Source organism: Choristoneura fumiferana, chromosome 17 (genome assembly GCF_025370935.1).
Source record: "Choristoneura fumiferana chromosome 17, NRCan_CFum_1, whole genome shotgun sequence".
Classification (NCBI taxonomy): Eukaryota; Metazoa; Arthropoda; class Insecta; order Lepidoptera; family Tortricidae; genus Choristoneura; species Choristoneura fumiferana.
The window spans coordinates 5,271,478-5,293,496 of record NC_133488.1 but is presented as its reverse complement, the minus strand read 5'-3'; the positions used below and the strand labels follow the sequence as shown (position 1 = coordinate 5,293,496).

The window sequence follows — 22,019 nt, the reverse complement described above, 5'->3', positions numbered from 1 at the left end:
GCCCAAGGCCCGGCGCGCAATTGATTTTTTTTTCACTATTATTTCCTTGCTTCTGCCCAACCATTGGCATTAAGCAAAATAACCGTACATACTGTCATAACTGACATTGGGTCCTAGCCTACATGCATTGCATTCATTACGTGACATACATTGGCAAGTAATATTTTTTATTCTAAATTTTTGACATGATATAACAGGTGAAGTATGAACGTGATACGAAATTTCGTGTTTCAAGTTCAATGAATGCTGGACAGAATAATCTTATTTCCATATACATATTTAGTTGTAATTGTATTTCTACAATGTGTAGAAACCGTAATTATTATCAATTTATCACACTGATTTCAACAAATTAGTTAATACATTATATTAATATTGTCCAGTATTAACTGAGCTTGATACGCTAATTTTGTATGATATCCAAAATTTCATCCTGTATCTTGAATATAGAATTATTAGCCTGACATTGAGTATGTGACTTAGCAATCAGGTTATTTTATAGTATCAATGGGCCGCTCTTATAAACAGAGCCTCCATTTTTTTTGTTTATTAAGTTTTAAAGACAAAGCCACTTACTGAGTGATTGGTATGGCGAAAGTTACAAAAATATGTACTTGACTTAACATTAAGGTATCGATATCTTTGTATACCTTCCGCCGCCTAACTTTGCCTAAAAGTTCATTGCCCCGACTAGTACCACAAAAACTATAAAGGTATAATTCCAATAATTGAATATAACGTTAAGCGATTCGAACACAATCCGGGAGTAACGTAAAGACGTCGCATAAAAAATGTATCTCAAAAATGCGTCAAAACTGAGTATTAAGTAATGAACTTTTAGGCAGATTTATGGCGCGTGATATAGATGACTATATACAAGAGTCGATGAAAAGAACAATTAGAAAATATTTTGCGTTATTCCTAACTACATGTTATTGTCATAAATAATTACAAGTTTTGATTACGATCGAAGTTTTGTCATAGTGTGCTTGATTATTGTGCAAAGTGAAATTTTCTTTATTAATGTTAGTTGCGAATGTGAAATGTATCAGGGCATTATGTTTTAAAAAAAATCCTGTTGCAAACCAATTCGATTTCAATATGAGATTGAAAGTCTTTGTATAAACGTAGTGCTCGGTATATGAAAGATTTTAAATATATATGTACCTAGTTCTATTTTTTTTGTTTGTATGTGTAAGTGTAATTGTAATATTTCTAAATAGTTCTAAGTAAGAATAATGCGTGGAAATAATAAGGTCGGTTAGAATAAACAGATTTCTATTTCAATATTATTTTCATTTTTGTCTTACGTAAATCGTAATGTAAATAGGGCCGATAATATTTAACTCGCGGGTTCAGTGCCCTTAGTGTAAGTTTTCGGTTACAAAATACGTCTTGATCGCGTTCGCGTTAAAATCTCGATTTGTATGGAAACACGAACATCGCAAACGTTCCACTAGAGGCGCTGTTCGTGTTTGCATACAAATTGAGATTTTAACGCGAACGCGATCGAGACGTATTTTGTAACCGAAAACTTACACTAAGGGCACAGGTAACATCAAGCAAGACGCGTGCAGTTAGCGCTGCTCATACTATTTTTCAATTGGCTCTATGCACGACATCAGCGCCACCTAGCGTCCGCAGTTTTGATGGCTCTGAGGCTCTTTTTGAAATTTCATCGCGACATTGTGATAAAAATCAAACCTATTCCGTATTAATTTATAATACAAAATTACTGTGATACCGTAATTTGGGTGGACAAAGGGTTGTGAATTCAGTTTTGGTCATTAGCTTCTTAAATGAGGTACTTAAGTAAAATTTATTCAAAAAGTGTGTTTTATTTTGGTTATGTCAGGGACTATAAAACAAAAAGACAAAGCTACTTGAATGGTGCTTTTAAATAATAGTAAACATATATAATTGTTCTTGTATCGCTAGTGATAAATTAAATATCGTTTTCAGATCAAAATATGTATCATTTTGAAGACCGGTATTGTGAGTATCACTCCAATATAAAATTTCAACCACAAACCGTTTTAAAAAGGAAAATTGTTTGTATCTGCTGGACATGTCCGGGATGTAGAGGAATTAAAAACAAAACAGGGACAGTGTTCAATAATTCAAGCTCGCATCATAAGACAAACATCTTTTACTAAAATAAGCTAGTTAAGTCTAAACAATTGCTTTGTTAATGACAGATTCATGTTAGTATGACAGATGACAGAGCCTACATTATTTCTACTTTTGGCCACTATGAGCGCTGCGATAGATTTCATTACGCCCACCTAGTAATTCGCACCCAGCGAATAGGCGTCCACCCGCTCCGTGCAAACCGCGTCAGCTAGCTTAGGCCCTAACGATCACCGTCACCCATGAGAACCTGCAACCCCAAGGTTGCCGGTCTTTTAGGGACTAGTTTTTTGTTGAAAACCCCAGTGCCCCAGTGTCATTGCAGGGAAGACTGCTATCGCCACAGAGTTGGAGATAGTTCGCTGGTTTGAGGTGAATTGTTCGAAATATGACGTAATTCAGCATTACCGACTAACGATCCTATTTGCATCCGTAATTTTGCTTGCTCGTATCTTGAGAGCTTTTTCACTATTTTCGCCATTGAACTAAAGAAGAGATCAGTTTCATCCAATCCGTCGGTTGGATTCTGATCAATTTGCGTATGTAGGTTCAAGCGTTCCTGAACGTCGTGTGCGTTGTGCCGCATATTCTTGCTGTCATTACTATCACATATAGTAAGTTCTATTTCTTGATTGTTGGATTCTGTTTCTTCTTCGCTTTCATGGTAAGTATTTTCTATTTTAATATTACCTTCTGGACTTTGTGCTTGTTTGCCATAAATTTGTTTGTCATTAATGTTTTCCGTTACACTATTGTCTTCTCGATTTTCATTAACACTAGTGTTGCTTCTTTGGGACGAAGGAAGTCTGTCCAAGAATGAAAGGAGATCAGATCTCTTCTTTGCAGCTTCTCCACTCGAGCCAGTGCCTGGTTTTGCTTTACGTCGAATGTAATAGTCTCTTACGTAACACCATCTCTTGGCGCAATCGGAATCTGTAAAACGTTAATTTGTTTGTAACTATAGCAAAGAATATATTGCGTCAAACTACCTTTCAGTTTACTTATTATATTACCTACACTGTTTTTTATTATATTTTTTTTCAGGCATTTGTCCAGTGAGTAATAAGGCTACGTACCTACGCACAATGCGGATAGCCGCGCGGTTTTAGCGTACCGTCCCTCTTCAAAGTATCGTTTGAGAAAGAGACGGGCGCACTGAAACCGTGCGGTTAGCCGCATAGTGCGTATAGATGTATAGGTAGTGTCACGAGAGTTGAAGTGAATGATTACACACACAGCTACAACATGTGTAATGACAACATGATTTTGACATTTGACTGGTTAGATCATTTCCCCAAAATCGTTATTTTCTAGTAGCAAAATTTCTTTTCGAGTTTTTTCCCAATTTCCTTTTTTACTGAAGCTTTTTTTCACAGTAGCGTTTTTTTCCAATCAGAGTCGACACAGATGCAGTGTCGACGAAGCGCCGCTCACGCGGAGCTCCTACTTTTGTGTAGTTTGGCCCTTCCGGCCGTTGCAAACTTAACATAACCTAAACCTATAATGTTTCTGTGTCAATTCTGATTGGAAAAAACGCTACTGTGAAAATAAGCTTCAGTAAAAAGCATATTGGGAAAAAATGCGAATGGAAATTTTGCTTCTAGAAAATAACGATTTTGGGGAAATTATTTTCCAACCCTGAAATTTACTCATTCATTTCATTCATTCCTTTTGTGCAAGCAGTTATTTTTGTAGCTGTGTGTGTAATCAAATCATTCACTTCAACTCTCGTGGCACTATCTATACGTGACGTGACGTGACTTTTTATTGGTCGTTTGTCTTTCTGTACCGAGTAAGCCATAGCTGGACAAGGGCTATAATAAAAAGATTTCAGCACAGCCACAGAAAAGTGGTCCCCAAGTTTGAAATTCTTTTAAGTATTTACGTCACACAACCGTCTTTGGGACACGGTGGGTGTCGCGACATTGTCCCAGGGGCATCGCTTGTTGATCTCTTTTTACTTTTATGCTTATGTTTTGATTTCGTTCTTATTTTCTAATAAAAATTACATGTCTTTTGACTAGGCTAGTACTAAAATTTTCGGGGCTTGAGGCGCGTCGTAAAAAATGGCAATGCCCCGAGGGCGTCACAGTGCAAATAAATTTGGAAAGCCCTGATTTAAGGATTCCTTTTTTTTCTTTTGAGGCAAGGAAACACTTCAATGTACCTATCTACCTTCAAGGGCTATCGAGTGGCAATACAATTATGCGATACAACGTCAGTCTGTACAACATAAATGAACTTAAAATTAAAATAAACCTCTAAAAATTTTACGTTTAACAAAAATATATTATTGGTGTAAGTCAAGCTTTTAGATTTTTCGAGTGTCGGTTATAGAGCCCCGGTGGTTCACTTGCAGCGTTTACCCAGGCAGGAGATGCGGGTTCGTATCCCGTCCGGCACTCCCAAGAAACTTTTTATTTTTTAAACTTACGTAGGTACTGGTGTAAAAACAGACAACTTTAGAGAATTGTACTTACTAACCTGTTTTATTTAGAATTTCTCCAATTTCACGCCACAAGTTCTGTTTCAACTGGGTCTTTCTGTATTCTTTACTTTTTATATTATAAATAGCTTCATGGTTACGTACGAATTTTATTAAAATTTCGTCGTCCACGCTTCTCCAGTTGCAGTTGGAACTCATTTTGTAGTCGAGTCTAGTCAAAACAATATCCTAAAACCTGCTTCACCGCTATCAAGAAAACGTTCACCATCTTAGGGTACACCAAACAATTGACACCGATAAGGACCCACACAGACTAGTCAGGATAAGGACGAGACGGCCGTCATGCAAATGGCGTTTTATTATTATGTCATGCGCGGCTTCCTACCGCTCTTGGAAACCTAATTGTTTACAAAGACGTTCTAGTGATGTCATTCACCGCTGTATTAAGACCGCTACACTAGTAGGTGTTATGACGGCACCGCTATCCTATATGGGCTCTAGGAAACCAGGGGGCTACTACGAAGTTCGTATCGTGCCGTCCCTCTCACATTCGTATTAAATAATATGAGGGTCACCGGGACGGTAAGATACGAAGTTCGAATTTCGCACTTTGTTTTGTTCGTAGTTTAGGGCCTGGGGCCTACTACAAAAATCGAAGGTTTAATCGTGCCGTCTCTCACTCTTGCATGAAATAGTATTACGGGAACGAAATGGCACAATAGGTACAGAATTCGAAAATTACACTTTTTAGTATAATGCAAGGGTGGGTACGAAGTTCGAATCGTATCATTCTTCAGTTATTTTTAATTTCGGGAAAATAAAATTTAGCTAATTAATAAAAATCTAGAATACGTTTTGTATACATATTTGAGGATATTTATTTATAAAAATGACTAACAAGAATAGAAAATGGACCTGAATAAAAGCAAAAACCATATACCTACATATGGTAGCTAGCTACATATTAGTAATCTGTGATATGGTTACATGTTTGGACTTTGGACTGACTGTAATTGGCTTTTAAAATAGTATCTCAAACATTTACATCAATTTGACTGCGCGTTTCCTTCAAGACTTCAAGAGCTTCAAAGAGTATAAGTACTATGGTTTTCTTCGTCAAGTAGACATGGGTAATCTCAACTCCGCGAAGTGATCTGACTCACTAGATCCAGCTCCGGTGTCGGTACCGAATCCGCTTATTGAATCCGACTCCTTTATTGACTCCGGTTTCTTTCGAGCGATTATTAATTATCTATGGCCGATCCGCCCCGGCTCGGTTCGGTCGGTCGGTGTCGGAACGGTACTGCGGTGCCCCACCCGCTGACTGAACTGAAGTACAGATTTCGTGAGAGAGAGAAAGATTCGTTCGTTAGTCCAAGTCCGAGTACCGAACCGAACCGACCAACCAAACATAGATAATAAGATCCAAGTCCAAGATCCGATCCGCAGGGCTACTACGAAACTCCAAAATCGAAGTTCGTGTCGTGCGGTCCCTCTGACACTTATACTATTTAATACGAGAGCGAGAGGACGGTACGATACGAACTTCGAGTTTCGTAGTAGCCCTGCCGATCCGATCCGACCCGAGCGAGAGCGAAAGCAGACGGACGGAGCGAGTCAGTGTGAGTGAGCGTGACGGCGATCACGAGCGAGGCGAGCCGCTCGATCCAGTCGGAGTTAGTAACTCCGGAGTCAATAAGATTTGAAAGGAGTCATTAAGGGATTCGGATCCGCTTGAGGATCTGACTCTTTTGAATCTTCAGATCCGGATTTACCCACCTCTACCGTCAAGTCAACTCAACGTCACTGTCACCCCCACCTGTCACCTCACTACTACTAACTATCAATACATTCCACTCGGCTCGCTCGCTCAATTACCAGTCGAGCGTGAAATGGGAATCGATAATTTTGCTAAAACATCGCTGTTCGCTTCCATTTCATTTCATTCATAGTATTAGATTGCATCGATTAGAGAACGTACATTTTATTATTTCATCCGCATAAGAGGTTATATTCGTACCTTCCGCGTATCGACTACTTACGGTCACCTTTGAAAGGAAAGAAGTGTAGTAAAACTTTATTTCAAGTTATTAAGTATTCGACTCAGTGACCCGTGATTAATTTTTCTACATGGCTGAGGCAAAAATGAACGGACACAAAGTGGAAGAAGGTAAATATATAAGATTTTCAGATTTACATGCACATGAAGATTTTTCAAGCCGTTATTGTTTCATCGACGTTGAGTAAAATGTTGATAATGATTTTTGAATTTAAATTACTTATCAATTTATTAGCAAAATATAAATAAAGTTTTGGTAGAGTTTTTATGTAAGTGCCAAGGGAATTTAAAACGTGAAGATTTATTACATTACAAGAATTTCTTGACTCAACAACTTAGAATTCAGTCTGATTTATTCTTCTATGGATCACAGGAGTAAGTTTTCTTACTGACTGGCAGGTTATAATAATAATTTACAACATTTTATTTTTTTTATTTTTTTGGGATAAAACAAACTTAAATCATTCTCAGGGTCTCAAACTATCTTTATACCAAAGTTCATCACAATCAGTTGAGTTATTTCAACGTGAAACTGTAATAAAAATAGACAAACATACTCACATTTATATTTAAAATATTAGCAGAAAAGATTTATGTTACCATCAAATTTCTTTAACAGATTGTGCATGGAGTTTAAATACACATACAGTTGTGGTCATATAATTAAGAACGATTTTTTATAGAGAAGATTTTTTCAAACTGACAAGTGTTACTAACTGCATGTATATTTTTGTACTTCTCTCGGTATCGTAAAACTTTTCCGTACTAGCGGTAAATTCATTTATACATATAATTGGCTAAAAAATAAATAGATAAACTTTATACATTACATCTAAACCTAGTATTACTACTTACTGGCTGGTCATATAATTAAGAACGCTGAATAGTTTATTTTTTATTCAAATTTAAATAGAGAACGGACCGCCGCTTTGTGGTTTTAGGTTATTATTCGAATAATTTTGGCGCCATTTAGTGCCGTAATAGTCTTAAAGGCGATTGCTTCATATAAAAACAATGGGGAAAAATAAAAGTTGTGATAAATCTACAAGAGAAGTAATACTAAAACTTCGCGACAAGAATTGGTCGTATAAACACATAGCCGATCATCTGCAATGTTCAAAAAACTATGGTTTTCCACGCCATAAAGCATTTTGCCACGTATCAAACTACTTCAAATGTTCCGCGTGTACCTAAACAAAGAAAGTCATCTCGTCGAGATGATCGAAATATCGTTCGTTTGGCAAAACAAAATCCTTTTAAAGGGTCTAATGAGTTGAGAAAAGAATATTTTGGCGAAAACAACCCTTCAGCAATCTCGGCACGCACTATTCGAAGGCGTTTGGTAGAAGAAAAGTTGCACGGAAGGATAGCAAGGAAGGTGCCTATGTTGAAACGGTGTCATAGGCAAGCCCGGCTTGCATTTGCAAGAAGATATGAAAACTGGACAGTCAGACAGTGGAAAAACGTTCTTTTTTCTGACGAGACAATAATAAATAGGGTATGTTCTGATGGCAAACGATATGTAAGACGGCCTCCAAATAAAGCATTCGACCCAAAGTACACAAAAGTGACTTTAAAGCATGGCGGGGGAAATGTAAAAATTTGGGGATGTTTTTCTGGACATGGTGTTGGACCTGTTAGGCTGATAGAAGGAAACATGGATCAATTTCAATACAAAAACAACTGGAAGAAACAATGTTACATTGCAGAAGGCGTGCTTCCGTTATTTGGACATTCCAGCACGACAATGATCCCAAACATACTGCATGTACCGTTAAGGATTCCTCACATCGCAATCAGTTTCTGTCTTAGATTGGCCAGCCAACAGCCCCGATCTTAACCCAATAGAGCATCTTTGGTGCGAAGTCAAGAAAAAGGTTTCAAATCGACAGTGTGGCAATTTAAGAGAACTGTATGACGTATTCTTAGAAGAATGGAACTCTATCTCTCTCGCGAAATGTCTAAAATTGATAGATTCAATGCCTCGCCGGTGTAAGGCAGTAATAAAAAGCCGTGGGACATGCTACTAACTATTAATTTAGTTGAAATGTATTACATTTCTTTTATTGTGTACAAACTTCACGTTAGTGTGATTTAGTTAATCTAAGTTTCAAATAAAAAAAACTTTCGAACAGTTCAATAAATCGTTCTTAATTATTTGTCCAGCTTCATTACTATTTGAATTTGTTACTAAAGAAAATAAAAACAAAATTTGTAAAAAAATGACAGCAATTTTATTCTTTATTCTTAATCCGTTTGCTCTATTCATGTGGCTGTTTCATAACGTAACTAGTTACTTCTAAGAAGGAACCACGACTACACATGACATGATTTAGTTAAAAATAATCTGGAACTTCAAATCGTTCTTAATTACATGACCACCACTGTAACTATTTCTTTTCACCACACTTTAAAATTTCAAGGCTAACAGAATGAGCTATATTAAAAAGTAAAATCAAATCAATTATTCCCCTTAAAATGTAACAACCTTAGTTTAGGTACTCACAGTGGGAAACAATGGTAACCCTTGCATTTGGTATGTATGAAAATTAGTTTCAATCTATTGTATTTTAATGCTAATTAATGGTGACCTTGTAGTGTGACACTTGCATGAAATGGTTTTTTTCCAGTCTATACATTGTCAGGGAATGAGGGATATCGTTTTTTTGTCTTACTAGATGGCGCTACTGTTGCGTGAGGTTTTTCAGTGTGGCTTTCAAAGTCTGTTATTACGATTTACGGGTGTGAAAACAAAGTTTAAATTAAAATCATATTTAATACTCAATGAAGAAATTACTTAGCAACAGGTAATGACTCGTTTATAAATACGGGTGTTAGTCTGCGTTGCTCGAGTGCACTTGTATGGAGATTGATTTCTGAACTAGCTGTGTTTTGTGAAAGAGCCATGGAGAAAAGTATGACGCACAAGAGACAAATAGACAACATAAAAGATGAAGAATTGCGAACCAAAACAGGGTTGATAGATGTGACTGATAAAATTAAAAAAAGCTAAATGGAAGTGGGCCGGGCAAGTCATGCGAGGTCCAGATAAATGGAGTAAACTTTTAACTGCATCGTATCCAAGAGATGGGAAAAGGAACAAGAGAAGGCAATTTCGTTGCTGGGAAGACGAAATAGCCAGAGCGGCTGGCAGAACATGGGCAAGAGTAGCTGCATGCGACAGGAATGAGGGCTATCGCGTATGAATTCGCCACTAGAGGCGCTAGTGTAGCGTGAGGTCTCCGAAATGTCAAATCTCATAGTTTTTGGGTGAGCTACGCGGGTTTATTTATAATTAGAATAGAATAATTTTGTGAATATTTTGCAATATCTGAAATTAATTATGGCAAATATGCGTTCCGGGGCAATGAATGTCTGTGTTTTGAGACAGTTTTGTCTTTTGGAAACCTTTGTCCTCCCTTTTTTCCGAACAAATTGGGGACTATGCAACACTGTGGCATGCTCAATAATTTTATGGTACGGTTTTAAGGTGTATTAAACACTGATGTATTAAACTGTAGATACACATTGCCAAACAAAATCCCCATCAAAGAATGTCCGAACTATTAATTTGTTTGTGTAACAAATAAAATCATCACCCACACAAATTAATTAAAAGAATACGTGACGAAATTTGAACCTAGTCTTTACTAAGTTACAGTTGAATTTCGCTAGCGGCCCTATTCCACAATTAATAAAAATATTTACGTGTGCGTAGAAACACTGATCCATCACACAAACAAATAGAAAGAATACGTGACGAAATTTGAACCTAGTCTTTAATCTATTACAGTCGAATTTCGCTAGCGGCAAAACTCCACAACGCTTGACACTTGACAGCTAACTCCACAATTTCACATACGCATGCTCGAATATGAATGTAAGCCTTATCAGAAAAGGCAGAGGATTAATTTCACTTGCTACATTGAAGGCGACGTTGCAAAGATTGCTTGGATGAGTTTGACGTTTTTAAGACGGACGAATTTAGGTTGTAGAACAAAGAATGCATTCGGACTTTCGGAGAGGACTTTCGTAATAAAAATTTTTGTCAATTAAATTAAAAAAAATTAAAGGTAACTTTTAAGCTAATTTTTTTTAGTCAAATGTTTACCGTTTTCGAGAAAATCTATATACAGGCCGGATTAAGACTATTTGATGCCTTAAGCAATGCACGCCTATGCCCCCCCTATCGATATTTTAAATAAGTATTTATTACGACGAAATATTATATTTATGAAAGACGATAGAGATTATGGGGAGGCACGAGCGAGCGGATTTTCAAACAGCCTTACCTTTTATGTGCTAACAAAAAAAAATTTGGTGCTGTTTATGGTGCCCCCAAGACGTGATGCCCTAAGCAATCGCTTAATTTGCTTATGGGCTAATCCGGCACTGTCTAGATATATAAAAATTAAAATAATAAACTGACTAACTGACTGTTGATATATCAACGCACAGCCCAAAACGCTGCACCTAGAGACCTACTTTATGCCCCTGGTTACCGAAGTACTCGTCAAGACGACAAACGAGTGCAAACTCGATGTGGTCGTGTCGTTTATCACAAAGTTCCTATGGTCACCCGCTAGCTTTATCATCAGATCAACTCCATGTTATAATAATATTGCATTGTCATCGGATTTATACATGCGTGTAAAATTTCAGGTCCATCGGTTGAAGATATCACTTCAAATTTGAGTTGAAAGATTCCACCCGAGCAAACATAGTTACTTACACTGCAAATAAATATAATGCTTGTAACAAGTTTTTGTTAAAAATTTAATTTTTAATACAAGCTTTTTTGCCGAATGTACTTTTTGTTGACTGTACTTGAATTGTCGTCTAAACTACATATCTGTACCAAATTTCAAGTCGGTACTATTAACTATTGAGGAGTTCCCTCCTGCAGAGACGATTCTGACAGAACCACCAAGTTGTCACTACCAGATTATTGTATTGTCACCAAATTTACATAAGTATGCCAAATTTCAAGTCTATCGGAACACTGGAAGTGGTTCAAATTTAGCTTCCAAGATTTGACCCAAACAAACAATAAATAAATAAATAAGCAAACAGGGCAAGCTACAGAAAAGCTTCTAAAAATATCGCCAAAATGTAAGCACTTGTGCAAGTATTTCGAATAAAAACAAATTGAATTCTCATCCTCCTTGGTTCTGGCTGTTTGCTTCTAAACCATTGCCAGCGCACGCCGCGCGCAGCTCAAAAAAAAATGCAGGCTGTCTGTCAGCACAGTTCATTCGCGGGAAATTCGGCGGACTTCGTATGTTGTGTAATTAAATAATAAGAAGCTCGACTAGTGTGAATAATTTGTAAACTGTATTATAAACCTTGTAAACAGTGTAAAATTACTTAGTATGATTTTTTTAGTGTAAAAACAATAGGTAAACATAGTGATTAATACGGTGTAGAATTTGGCGAGCGCTTTATCAAAGTTGGCTTCATTGAGGTTTGTGGTTCATAAATTGCTTTTCACAAAACGAATAAACCACACAGTCAGACAGTCAGTACATTATATTATCGAAGCTTTTATAAACATAATTAAAATCGCAAACTTCAAGGTAAATATTCTAACGACATAGCTCCCGTTGCCAGGCGACTCGGTAAATAAATAGAGTGACGGCAACTCCACTACACTTTTGTTCCATGTTCTGTTGTTTATCTGTTTCGTTTTACTGATATGCTTTCCTGTGCGTGTGACAAAGACAAGGCATTTGTCAATGTTGTGGAATTCTGGCAACGTTTATCTTTTAATTAGCAATTTAGAAATGGTTTTAAAATTAATTTAAATCAATATTTCTCTCTGATTATTAGAATTTAATAGAAAAATCAACAAATACTCGCTGAAAGTATGATATTCCATCAGATTTGTTCCGTTTTCGCGAGTGATTTTTGCACTTTTTAAAGACGCACGTGGGCATCGTTACGCTTGCACTGACAACGTACTGAGAAAAAAGAAGGCCACATTTACCAATGTGGCGCTCATTTGGCTCGGACATATTCGGACGCGCGACTGGATCTACAGTTTAATACATCAGTGGTATTAAATATGATTTTAATCTAAACTTTGTTTTCACGCCTGTAATAACAGACTTTAAAAGCCATAGTTAAAAACCTCACGCAACAGTGCGCCATCTAGTGAGACAAAAAACGATAGCCCTCATTGGAGACTGCTGGGGAAGGCCTTTGCCAACAGGCACACAGATGCTGAACACTGAATGGGAAAAAAAGGAAACTGTTGTGATTTATGCATTTATGTTACTTGCATCTGAATAAAGAGGCTTAATAATAATAATAATAATAAGATACAGAAGGCGGTACTTCTGGACACGGCACGCATCGTCCAGAGGTTCCTCACTCTGCGGCCCTTACCACCGGTAGCCTGGGCCCTGCCCCGTTACCGGCGGCAAACTAGGTTAGGTTTTTATAATATTTTTATTTTGTATGTACTTTGCTGTATTTTACTTCTTATAACTATTATAAAAACCTAATCCTAAGAATAAAAAAATAAATAAAGAGAATAATAATAATTCATATATTAGAAACAAGTTCTAAAAAACATATTCAGACAGCCGTCACATCAGTGTCTACTTTTGAAGGTTTACAATAAAAATAACGCAAATTTTACAGATAGGTACATTATTAAAGAATTTTGGGTAAATTTTCAGCGTTTTTGCGACGTTTTTTTGCCATTACCGTTTCGACAAGCATTATTATGCTCAAGGTTACATTTTTATGAAAACTAAAGACAATACTGATGCAAAAAATAAATCTAGCGTATTCAAAATTCTTGCGACTTATCCTTCCGTAGTGCTAAATAAACGTGGTATGTAGGTACACTACCGAATTTCTTATAACTCCGACAAGATTCCTGTTTGTAGACTAATTTTGTCTTTACTGTAGTATTATTATTATTATATTATTATTATTATTTTTACTGTATTTTAATACTTGTATGCAAAAAAAAAAATATGACCAGTTAGCAATCTTGAAAAAATTTGTGCGGTTTATATTTTAGTTGTTGTGTAGTTTATGTTATTTTATACGTTTAATTTTAATTAAAACTCTTTGTTATCGACTGCATAAGGCCATAAATGTAAATTAAAAAAATAACAAAGATGGTCAAAAGAAACCAACGTCTAGGTCTTAAGTACTAGGTAAGTACATCTGTTAAAAAAAAACCCGGCCAAGAGCGTGTCGGACACGCCCAAGATAGGGTTCCGTAGCCATAACGAAAAAAATCAAGTAATATTATGTGCGTTATAACATGTCAATGGTTATAACACAATTGAAACACTTAACAGTCTTAAAATCGATTACCAGAAAAAGAGCGTATCTTCACGGCACTTACGTCCTTTTGTTGAGAAGCGCAGTTTTTCGGCAATAAGTCAAAAACGGTATATCCGATCATGTTGAAACCAATTTTCGTTGAAAGTATTTGTTAAGCGATAACTTTCCATATTTTTTGGACAAACGGTTTACAAGAGAGAGGGGGGGAGACTCAATTTTCGCTACTTCGGGAGCGATTATTTCCGGAAATCTTCACTTAATCAAAAAAGTTTTTGAGAAACCGTACTATCTTTTCAACGGGTCCATATTGACTCGCATAAAATCTGTCCTCCGATTTTTATCCTGCTACCGATTTGTAGCCAGAATCATCACTCTTCCGAATTTTTTACTTCATAATTTTATTTGTCATAAATTTGTACTACTACCAACTGAGGTCATAATGGTCACTTATCAGAATATCGTAATTCATAACGTTGTCACTAAGATATGTTTGTACTCATAATGCTGGTTTTCATATTTCTTTCATTCATAATCATCAATTTCAATAAACTTGTTAATCATAATATTTAAACATCGATACTTACAGTTTTTTACGTTAATTTAACGTTAATGCGATGTTGGAACTGGAGTGAAAGTTTTTATATATTATTATCAATATGGAGGAGAAATAAACGAATATAAATAGGCCCAGATGATGATGATATTGATGAGATTATTTACTTAAATTGTGAGTATCCTACTTTACTGATGGCAGTTTGGTTCTGTAGTGGTCGCAGTTCAACCCTAACCTATATTAATGGCAGTAGTTTGGTTCTGTAGGGGTTGCAGTTCTAACCTAACCTAACCTACTTTACTGGTAGCAGTAGGTATGGTTCTGAGGGAGTCGCAGTTTTAACTTAACCTAACCTACATTTCTGACATCTAATAAAACTTATAAGACGATTGAGGGTAAAATTCATATAAAATTGATTTGCTGACGAATTGTTTTTTCTTTGTTACTTACATCTATTGTGGTTAAATAATGTCTGTAGAAATAACATCCAACAGATGGTGATTGCTTCGCCCATTGATGGCGTTGTCATCGAAATACTTATCACATTTTTTTTCACTAAACGAAAGCAACGCAGGCCATAAACTATGACAGTGAAGTTTATAGCTACAAATAAGTCTTCTTTAAAAATATATGATAATGGAGTTTTATGAGTACAAAACAATATGCTTAAAAAAAGTATGATAAAAAAAGGAGTCCAAGAGATATTTATGACAACTGCCATTATGGTTTTAAATGTTTCGGAGTTATGATCAGTAGTAATAGTGACTAATTATTAATAGTGAATATTATGACAGAAAAATGTATGACAAACATTTTCGGAGTTCCAATAATCGGGGTTGAAAAATTATGCCAACTTTGGCGCACCCCTTTTCAACAGAGCTGTCGAACTATGTGGCACACGTTGATGCGAGTTATAAAAAAAACAATTTCTGTTACGTGTATGGAGTGCACGTTAACTACAAAACTAAATAGCGGCTTACACAAGACACCAGTACGCCAAATTTCATTGATATACATCTTGTAGTTTCCGAGTAAAATGCCTGTGACATACGGACGGACAGACAGACAGACAGACGGACTTGGCGAAACTATAAGGGTTCCGTTTTTGCCATTTTGGCTCCGGAACCCTAAAAAGTTAGGTCTCGGGGGAGACATTTTTTGCACAATGACAGTGTCAGCAAACAAAAGCTAAGTATCACAAGTTGGACTTTGTACTCACTTATAAGTGTAAAGGTATTATCAGATAATACACATCAACATCATACTATGGCATGAGGTGACAATTTCCTAATTGTTTTATTAGATAAAATACTACCTATTGAATATTTAGTTAAATTCTTATATTAATATATATTAATATTAATATTTTTCAATTATTAATTCACTTCTGGAATAGTCACAAAAAAAAATTCAATATTAAATTGAGTATATTTATTCAATTGCAATATTTCTGACAGTAATACGGTATCAGATCTACATAAACACACAAACTTTCCAGTCCGTCCTTGCAGGTCGGAATAATTAAACTTGCAAATTTCGACCAAAAAATACATCATCAGCGTGATATTCGAGGCGATATCAAAATTGTATCTTGCGTCCAATATTATTGAGGTAATAGTTGATTCATGCGACTGAATTCGTGACGCGACATACTATCACGTGCGATCTGCGTGATAAAGTTAATTGACTTCGTATTTCGCTTATCATTTAAGTCAAAAGTGTGTAGAGTAGATGGACCGCTAGCTACTACGAGTACATATGTAATCATAATGTAAATGTGTAGCTAGCTAGATGGTGTGGAGTTAACATTTAGGCTGCGTTTTACGAGGGATGTGTTACGAGGATTTAGGATGTGTTACGAGGAATGTGTTTTTCATGAACCAATAGAAACGCTTCATTTACATATCCTCGCACAGCACCGCTCTGGTGGAAACAGCTGAGCGGAGCGAGGCGAGGTAAAGGAAGCGTTTCTATTGGTTCATGAAACACTTTCGTCGCAACACATCCTGAACTGAAACACCGGCTGCCGTGAGTGAGAGAAGCGTGATATCTTAGGGTGAATAATAGTTATTTATGCAACTGTATCATAATAAGGGCCATTGAGACACGAGTGCGATTTTATGAGATGAGGCGAGAAGGCAAATGTCATAATAGATACGCATGAGTGCCTCAATGGCTGATTATTAATAGTTGCATACATTACTTTTTCTACGAGCTCAAAAATAAACAATTAATAAATAATGAATACTTACATAACGGACAATATGAACACAACAAATCCCGCTATTTTGAAACGTTTTTTTTTTCACCTTAGAATGGACCCGGGAACTTTTTGGAATACAGCTAAATTAAATAATGTTGAAATATAAAAATAATAACTGTAAAATTCATTTATTATTCGTTATGTAAGTATTCATTATTCATTAATTGTTTATGTAAACATATTTTAATTAATCTTAAGTCGATTTAACAATAATTAAGTAAACAAATCTTAATTAATTTTGTAACCTAGATTTAAGTCAAATTTTTACGTGCCTACTGTTAAAGGGCAGCTAGCACTATTGACACTTTTATAAGTTAATACCTAATAAGAAATTCCAACATCGTATTTATCCACATAGTGCTAAAACAAATAAATAAATATTTCATTTCATTTCATTTCAATACAGAATGGTTAGTTTTTTTAACCCCGCCATTTGCAGTGCGAAAATGAACATTGTGCAACGTTTCAAAATGAAATGTTAAAGTTGCGATCACACAATGCGGCCCATTGGATTCACTGAGCAAGTAATCACTATACGTTGAATTACCGATAGCGGTATCGTTAGCAGCACATTGTAGTACGCGAGTAGATAAAATATTTTTTGAAAAGGCACACGTGGCATGGTACCCAAAAGGCTGGCAGCGTTTCCTCGTTGAATCATCTCGGCCTATATACGTCCCACTGCAGGGCCTGGGCTCTGTGGCCTCCTCTCAGAATAAGAGGGACCAATGAATTTCTTCGCAGATGTGAGCAGGTTTCGTAACGATGTTTCCCTTCACCGTAAAGCTAGGATAGATTTGAAATGTGTTTCGAATAGATATGCAGTCGCTGTAGAAGTCGCAAAATGTCAAAAGTCAAGTGTTTTATTTGTGAAACATAAACACGCAGTATGATTACTACATAGTAGGTACCTATCTCGTCATACAATACAATTTATTTTGTTTTCATAGTTTAAATAAAAATTTAAATCGGAGTTATTTTTAGTTCCTTAAGTATGTCCGTATTCAAACGCCCTTCCACCAAGGTATTAAAATAGTTAAAGATCATTGACCCTTCTTCATTGTTTTAGACATGTCTTCGTGACTACTGGACTGGAGTTGCACTCGAGTTAGGGGAGGGGGGGGGGGGGTAGGTACCTTTAATCCGATTACAAACCGTTCTACACACCAATTATAGTTTTAATTAGGAAAGAGGTAACGCTGTGCTTCAGGTGAAATAAAACCGGAGAACTTAAATCGAGTTTAGCGCGCTTGACGTGTTTCGGGTTAATTAGTAGCCCTTCCTCTCGGAGCACACGCCACGGCGGCTACTGCAAAACGCGCACTGCGCGCCACCGCTCTGCGATCTTCGTCGCGCCACGAATTTGCCGAAACATAATATGTCTAGCTAACTAAACTCCATTTAAGATGTGAGATATCCGGTTCTACTTCCTCACGGTAGTTTCATGTTCAAAGCTGTGCTTTACGAGTAAAAATCTACTCTATTTACGCAAAATTGGATGAATACCTAGCGTTTTTATGGCGTTTTGTTGCTTATTACTAACGTTACTCTTGAAGCTCAAAACTTGGTCAATAAAACTTACAACTCTTCTTTTCTTTCTTACAGAACTTCCTCCAGGAGTGACAGTCGAAGAGATTGAGATCCCAGTGCCCTGGGGCCACGTGGCCGGCCGCTGGTGGGGGCCCCGCGACAAGCAGCCCATCATTGCCATCCACGGCTGGCAGGACAACGCCGGTACCTGGGACAACCTCATACCCCTCCTACCAGTCACCACCGCAGTCCTCTGCATCGACCTCCCAGGACATGGTCTATCATCCCACTACCCCACTGGGATGTCGTATTACATCTTCTGGGACGGTCTATCCCTTTTAAGGCGGATTGTTAAACACTTCAAATGGAGAAACATCAGTCTCATGGGACATTCTTTAGGAGGAGCCTTGAGTTTCATGTACGCTGCCTCATTCCCTGATGAAGTTGACAGCATTATCTGCATAGATATAGCAAGTCCGGCTGTTCGAGAGCCCGCTACTATGGTCAAATCCACCGGTTGGGGCGTGGACAAACTTTTGGAGTACGAAAACTTGACTGACGACAAAATACCTTGTTACGAATACGACGAAATGATCAATGTTGTTTTAGACGCGTATAAGGGTTCCATTTCAAGGGATGATTGCAAGGTCCTCATGAAGAGAGGGATGGCTCCGGTACCAGCACATATAAAGAAGCCAGGGTACCTTTTTCGGAGAGATCCCCGATTGAAAGTGTCTGGAATGGCGATGATGTCAATAGAGACCGCTTTGGAGTATGCGGCGAAGATTAAATGTAAAGTTCTGAATATAAGAGCTCTACCCGGACAGAGATGGGAGAGGTTAGACTATTACCTGAATGTAATTGAGAAGATGAAAGAAAAAGCAGATGTCAGGTACATAGAGGTCGAAGGGACACACCACGTGCATTTAAACTCGCCTAGGAATATAGTTGACTATATAGACGATTTTCTAGAAGATTATTAGTTTTAGACTAGAGCAATTTTACGTTGTGATATAATGTGAACAGCTTACTTTAAGTATGCAAAGTGCTGTAGTTTCAGGTGTTTTTAGTATTTAATCACATGTTTGAGTACACTAGTGGAAGTTATGCGTTGTTTTTTGTCATAACTGGTAATTGTGTACTGTAAAACGTTTTTTGCGAATAGCGAATCAATTATTATTATTCTTATTTAAGTCATAATAGCTAAACTGTGTTACACACATGAACACCTAATTACAATCTTGCTTATTAATGAATGCCGCTCAGCTGTTTTCGAATGTAAATTTCCATGTCTAGTACTCTAGTTAAAGTACACTTAAATTGTATAACTATATGAAAAAGCTCGTGATGTGTAGTTCCCTCACGAGCCCAGTATGGATTGGGAACTAATTTAATCCTATTTTTGTTACAACTGATAAATTAATTTGAAGAGTAATTACCAACTCTATATGTATCTGTAATTCAATGTCGATGGAGCACGTTCCGGATTTAATTAAAAATGGTTACATGTTTTGCAAAAGTCGCCAGTACCTATGTGAAAAACTGGCTTCAAATGTCGCTGAAACATATGAAACACTAAGTTGTACTGCTAAGTTACTTCTAGATGCTCTAGTTAGGTACTTAGCACATTGACTTTTTACGACAGTTTGGTAGAGGACAAAAAGTTAAAAATTACCTCATCAAAACGTGTGTTAATGGTATTATCTCTGCGAAACCGCTTTTTAAAAACAGATAATACACAGATAATAGAGACATCATTTTACTAATGTTGACACGCCAATGTTGAGAAAATAGTACCGTCACAAAGAAAATTAACAATGGGTGACGTCAAACCAAAGAACTAGAAGACGAATAGAAATGTTACCGTGTAAATTTCATTACAGTATCAATGTCGCGACGTTTCCGCTTCTGCTATTAGAATTAGGTGTCAATCATTGTTCAGTTATTATAATAATATACTTAAATTAAATGTGCATAAAAATACTTTATGTAGGTATAAGTAAATTCCTTATTTTCGTGGACGAACTACTTCTCACGAACAACAAAAAAGCTTTACAGACTTAGAAAAATTAATTATGCAATTTTATAACTTTAATTGCTTACTTTTACTAACAAAACTAGTAAAATTCTGCTTACGTGATACTTGAATGACCTCTTATTGCGCACACGTTTTTATGTTCTCATAGGTTTTAGTTATGTACAGTCAAGGGCTAAGATATCGACACGGCCAAAGTTGTATAAATATGTATACACGGCCTTAATGTTAAGTGTATAAATATCGTGTATACATATTTTTGTAACTTTGGCCGTGTCGATATCTTTGCCCTTGACTGTACTATCGAATCAACTGAATCGTGACCCACTAACTTTGGAAACTTTTCGTAGAAAAAGTCATAGTGGCGTCACATTGCTTGACTAGTGAATTCATTGTTAATTTGTGACACTTAATGTGAGAACGTTCTACGGTGGGTCGGGAATCAAATGGTTCGACTGTACCTAATAGGTACAGTATTAGTAGGTAAACCTACTCATAAGTTTTTTTCAACAACTTTTTTGCAATAACTTAGATGATTAAATTAGATTTTTTAGAAAAATATGGCTCTGTCCATTGGAGGACAATTTTGCCAGTGTCTAGTAGGTTTTGCCGTTGTACGGTAAAAAAATTCTAGAAAACGAAATATGAGAGGTAATGGTGGATGAACGATGACAGCGCGAATCTTGCAATAACTTATTTTTAAGCCTAGCCATAAACGATTCGTGGTTTTAGCTCGCATGACATTTCTATTTTATTGGTAGTTCTGTGCGTCAAACACTCATTCTGCAATTTACAACCGATGAAAAAAAAATCGTAATGTCTTTCAACAGAATTGAAGGCGGGTCAGATTTTGAATAAGTTGAATGACTCATTAATATGATGCCGTCTCCGTCTATTCGAACAAAACAAATAAGGGACGGCATTACATTTAACCGTCAGTTAACACTAATCAATGGATGGTGAAACAGCCCCTAAGAGTTTTTGTTACATGTATGCAATAATAAATACAATACAATATATTACACCATTTTTTGTAAGAAGCTGTCACTGATGTCTCTTGGAAAACAGGACAGAATAACAAAGAAGAAAAAGTTGATTGGCCCATGAAAAGGAAGTTGTAGAGGTGGATGGGCCCAATTAGGACATCGCGAATCGCAAGCCACCGGTGGACACACGTTGCAAGTTATTCATTATGGCATTCTAAGGGGAAACCCTTTGTTCAACAGTGGAAGTTTTCGGGCTGTTGATGGATGGGTTTTGCATGAAATTATACGAGGCGGTAGGCTACAATAGAGAGATCTCTCTCCAGGCAGATGTTATGCCTGCGAACCGATATCGAAAGAACATACATATATATTCAAAAAATATATATATCCAAAACTCCCTTTAGGGGTAATTTCGTCTTTCTACACTCTTTCTACAATTTCTTTTCTCTTGTTATCTGTTAATTTCATGTATGTCAACAGGTTCCCTGTCCCATGAGGCACATGTGTCTCATGCCAGTGATGTAGATAATGTAGTTGTTCGTTTGATAAGTAATAAATTTTATTACGTATCTATACTAATATTATAAATGCGTAAGTGTGTGTTTGTATGTTTGTTCGTCTCACGTCGAAACGGAGCGACGGATCGACGTGATTTTTGGCATATAGTTTATGGGAACTGTGCATTTTTCCGGGATAAAAAGTAGCCTATGTC

At 36.7% G+C, this 22,019-nt stretch overlaps 2 protein-coding genes across 2 annotated transcripts; one reads left to right on the top strand and one right to left on the bottom strand.

The window, feature by feature from the left end:
* Positions 1-2,172: 2,172 nt before the first annotated feature.
* LOC141437252 (uncharacterized) lies at positions 2,173-4,913 on the bottom strand. Its single transcript, XM_074100506.1, has 2 exons — positions 4,615-4,913; positions 2,173-3,063 (listed from the first exon to the last, which is right to left on the bottom strand). The coding sequence occupies exons 1-2, from the start codon at positions 4,772-4,774 to the stop codon at positions 2,465-2,467; spliced, it is 759 nt and encodes a 252-aa protein (XP_073956607.1). The 5' UTR covers positions 4,775-4,913; the 3' UTR covers positions 2,173-2,464.
* Positions 4,914-6,651: 1,738 nt separating this feature from the next.
* Positions 6,652-20,996, top strand: LOC141436982 (probable serine hydrolase). Its single transcript, XM_074100139.1, has 2 exons — positions 6,652-6,746; positions 18,362-20,996. Exons 1-2 carry the CDS (start codon positions 6,707-6,709, stop codon positions 19,267-19,269), a joined length of 948 nt encoding a protein of 315 aa, XP_073956240.1. The 5' UTR covers positions 6,652-6,706; the 3' UTR covers positions 19,270-20,996.
* The last annotated feature ends 1,023 nt before the right edge of the window (positions 20,997-22,019 follow it).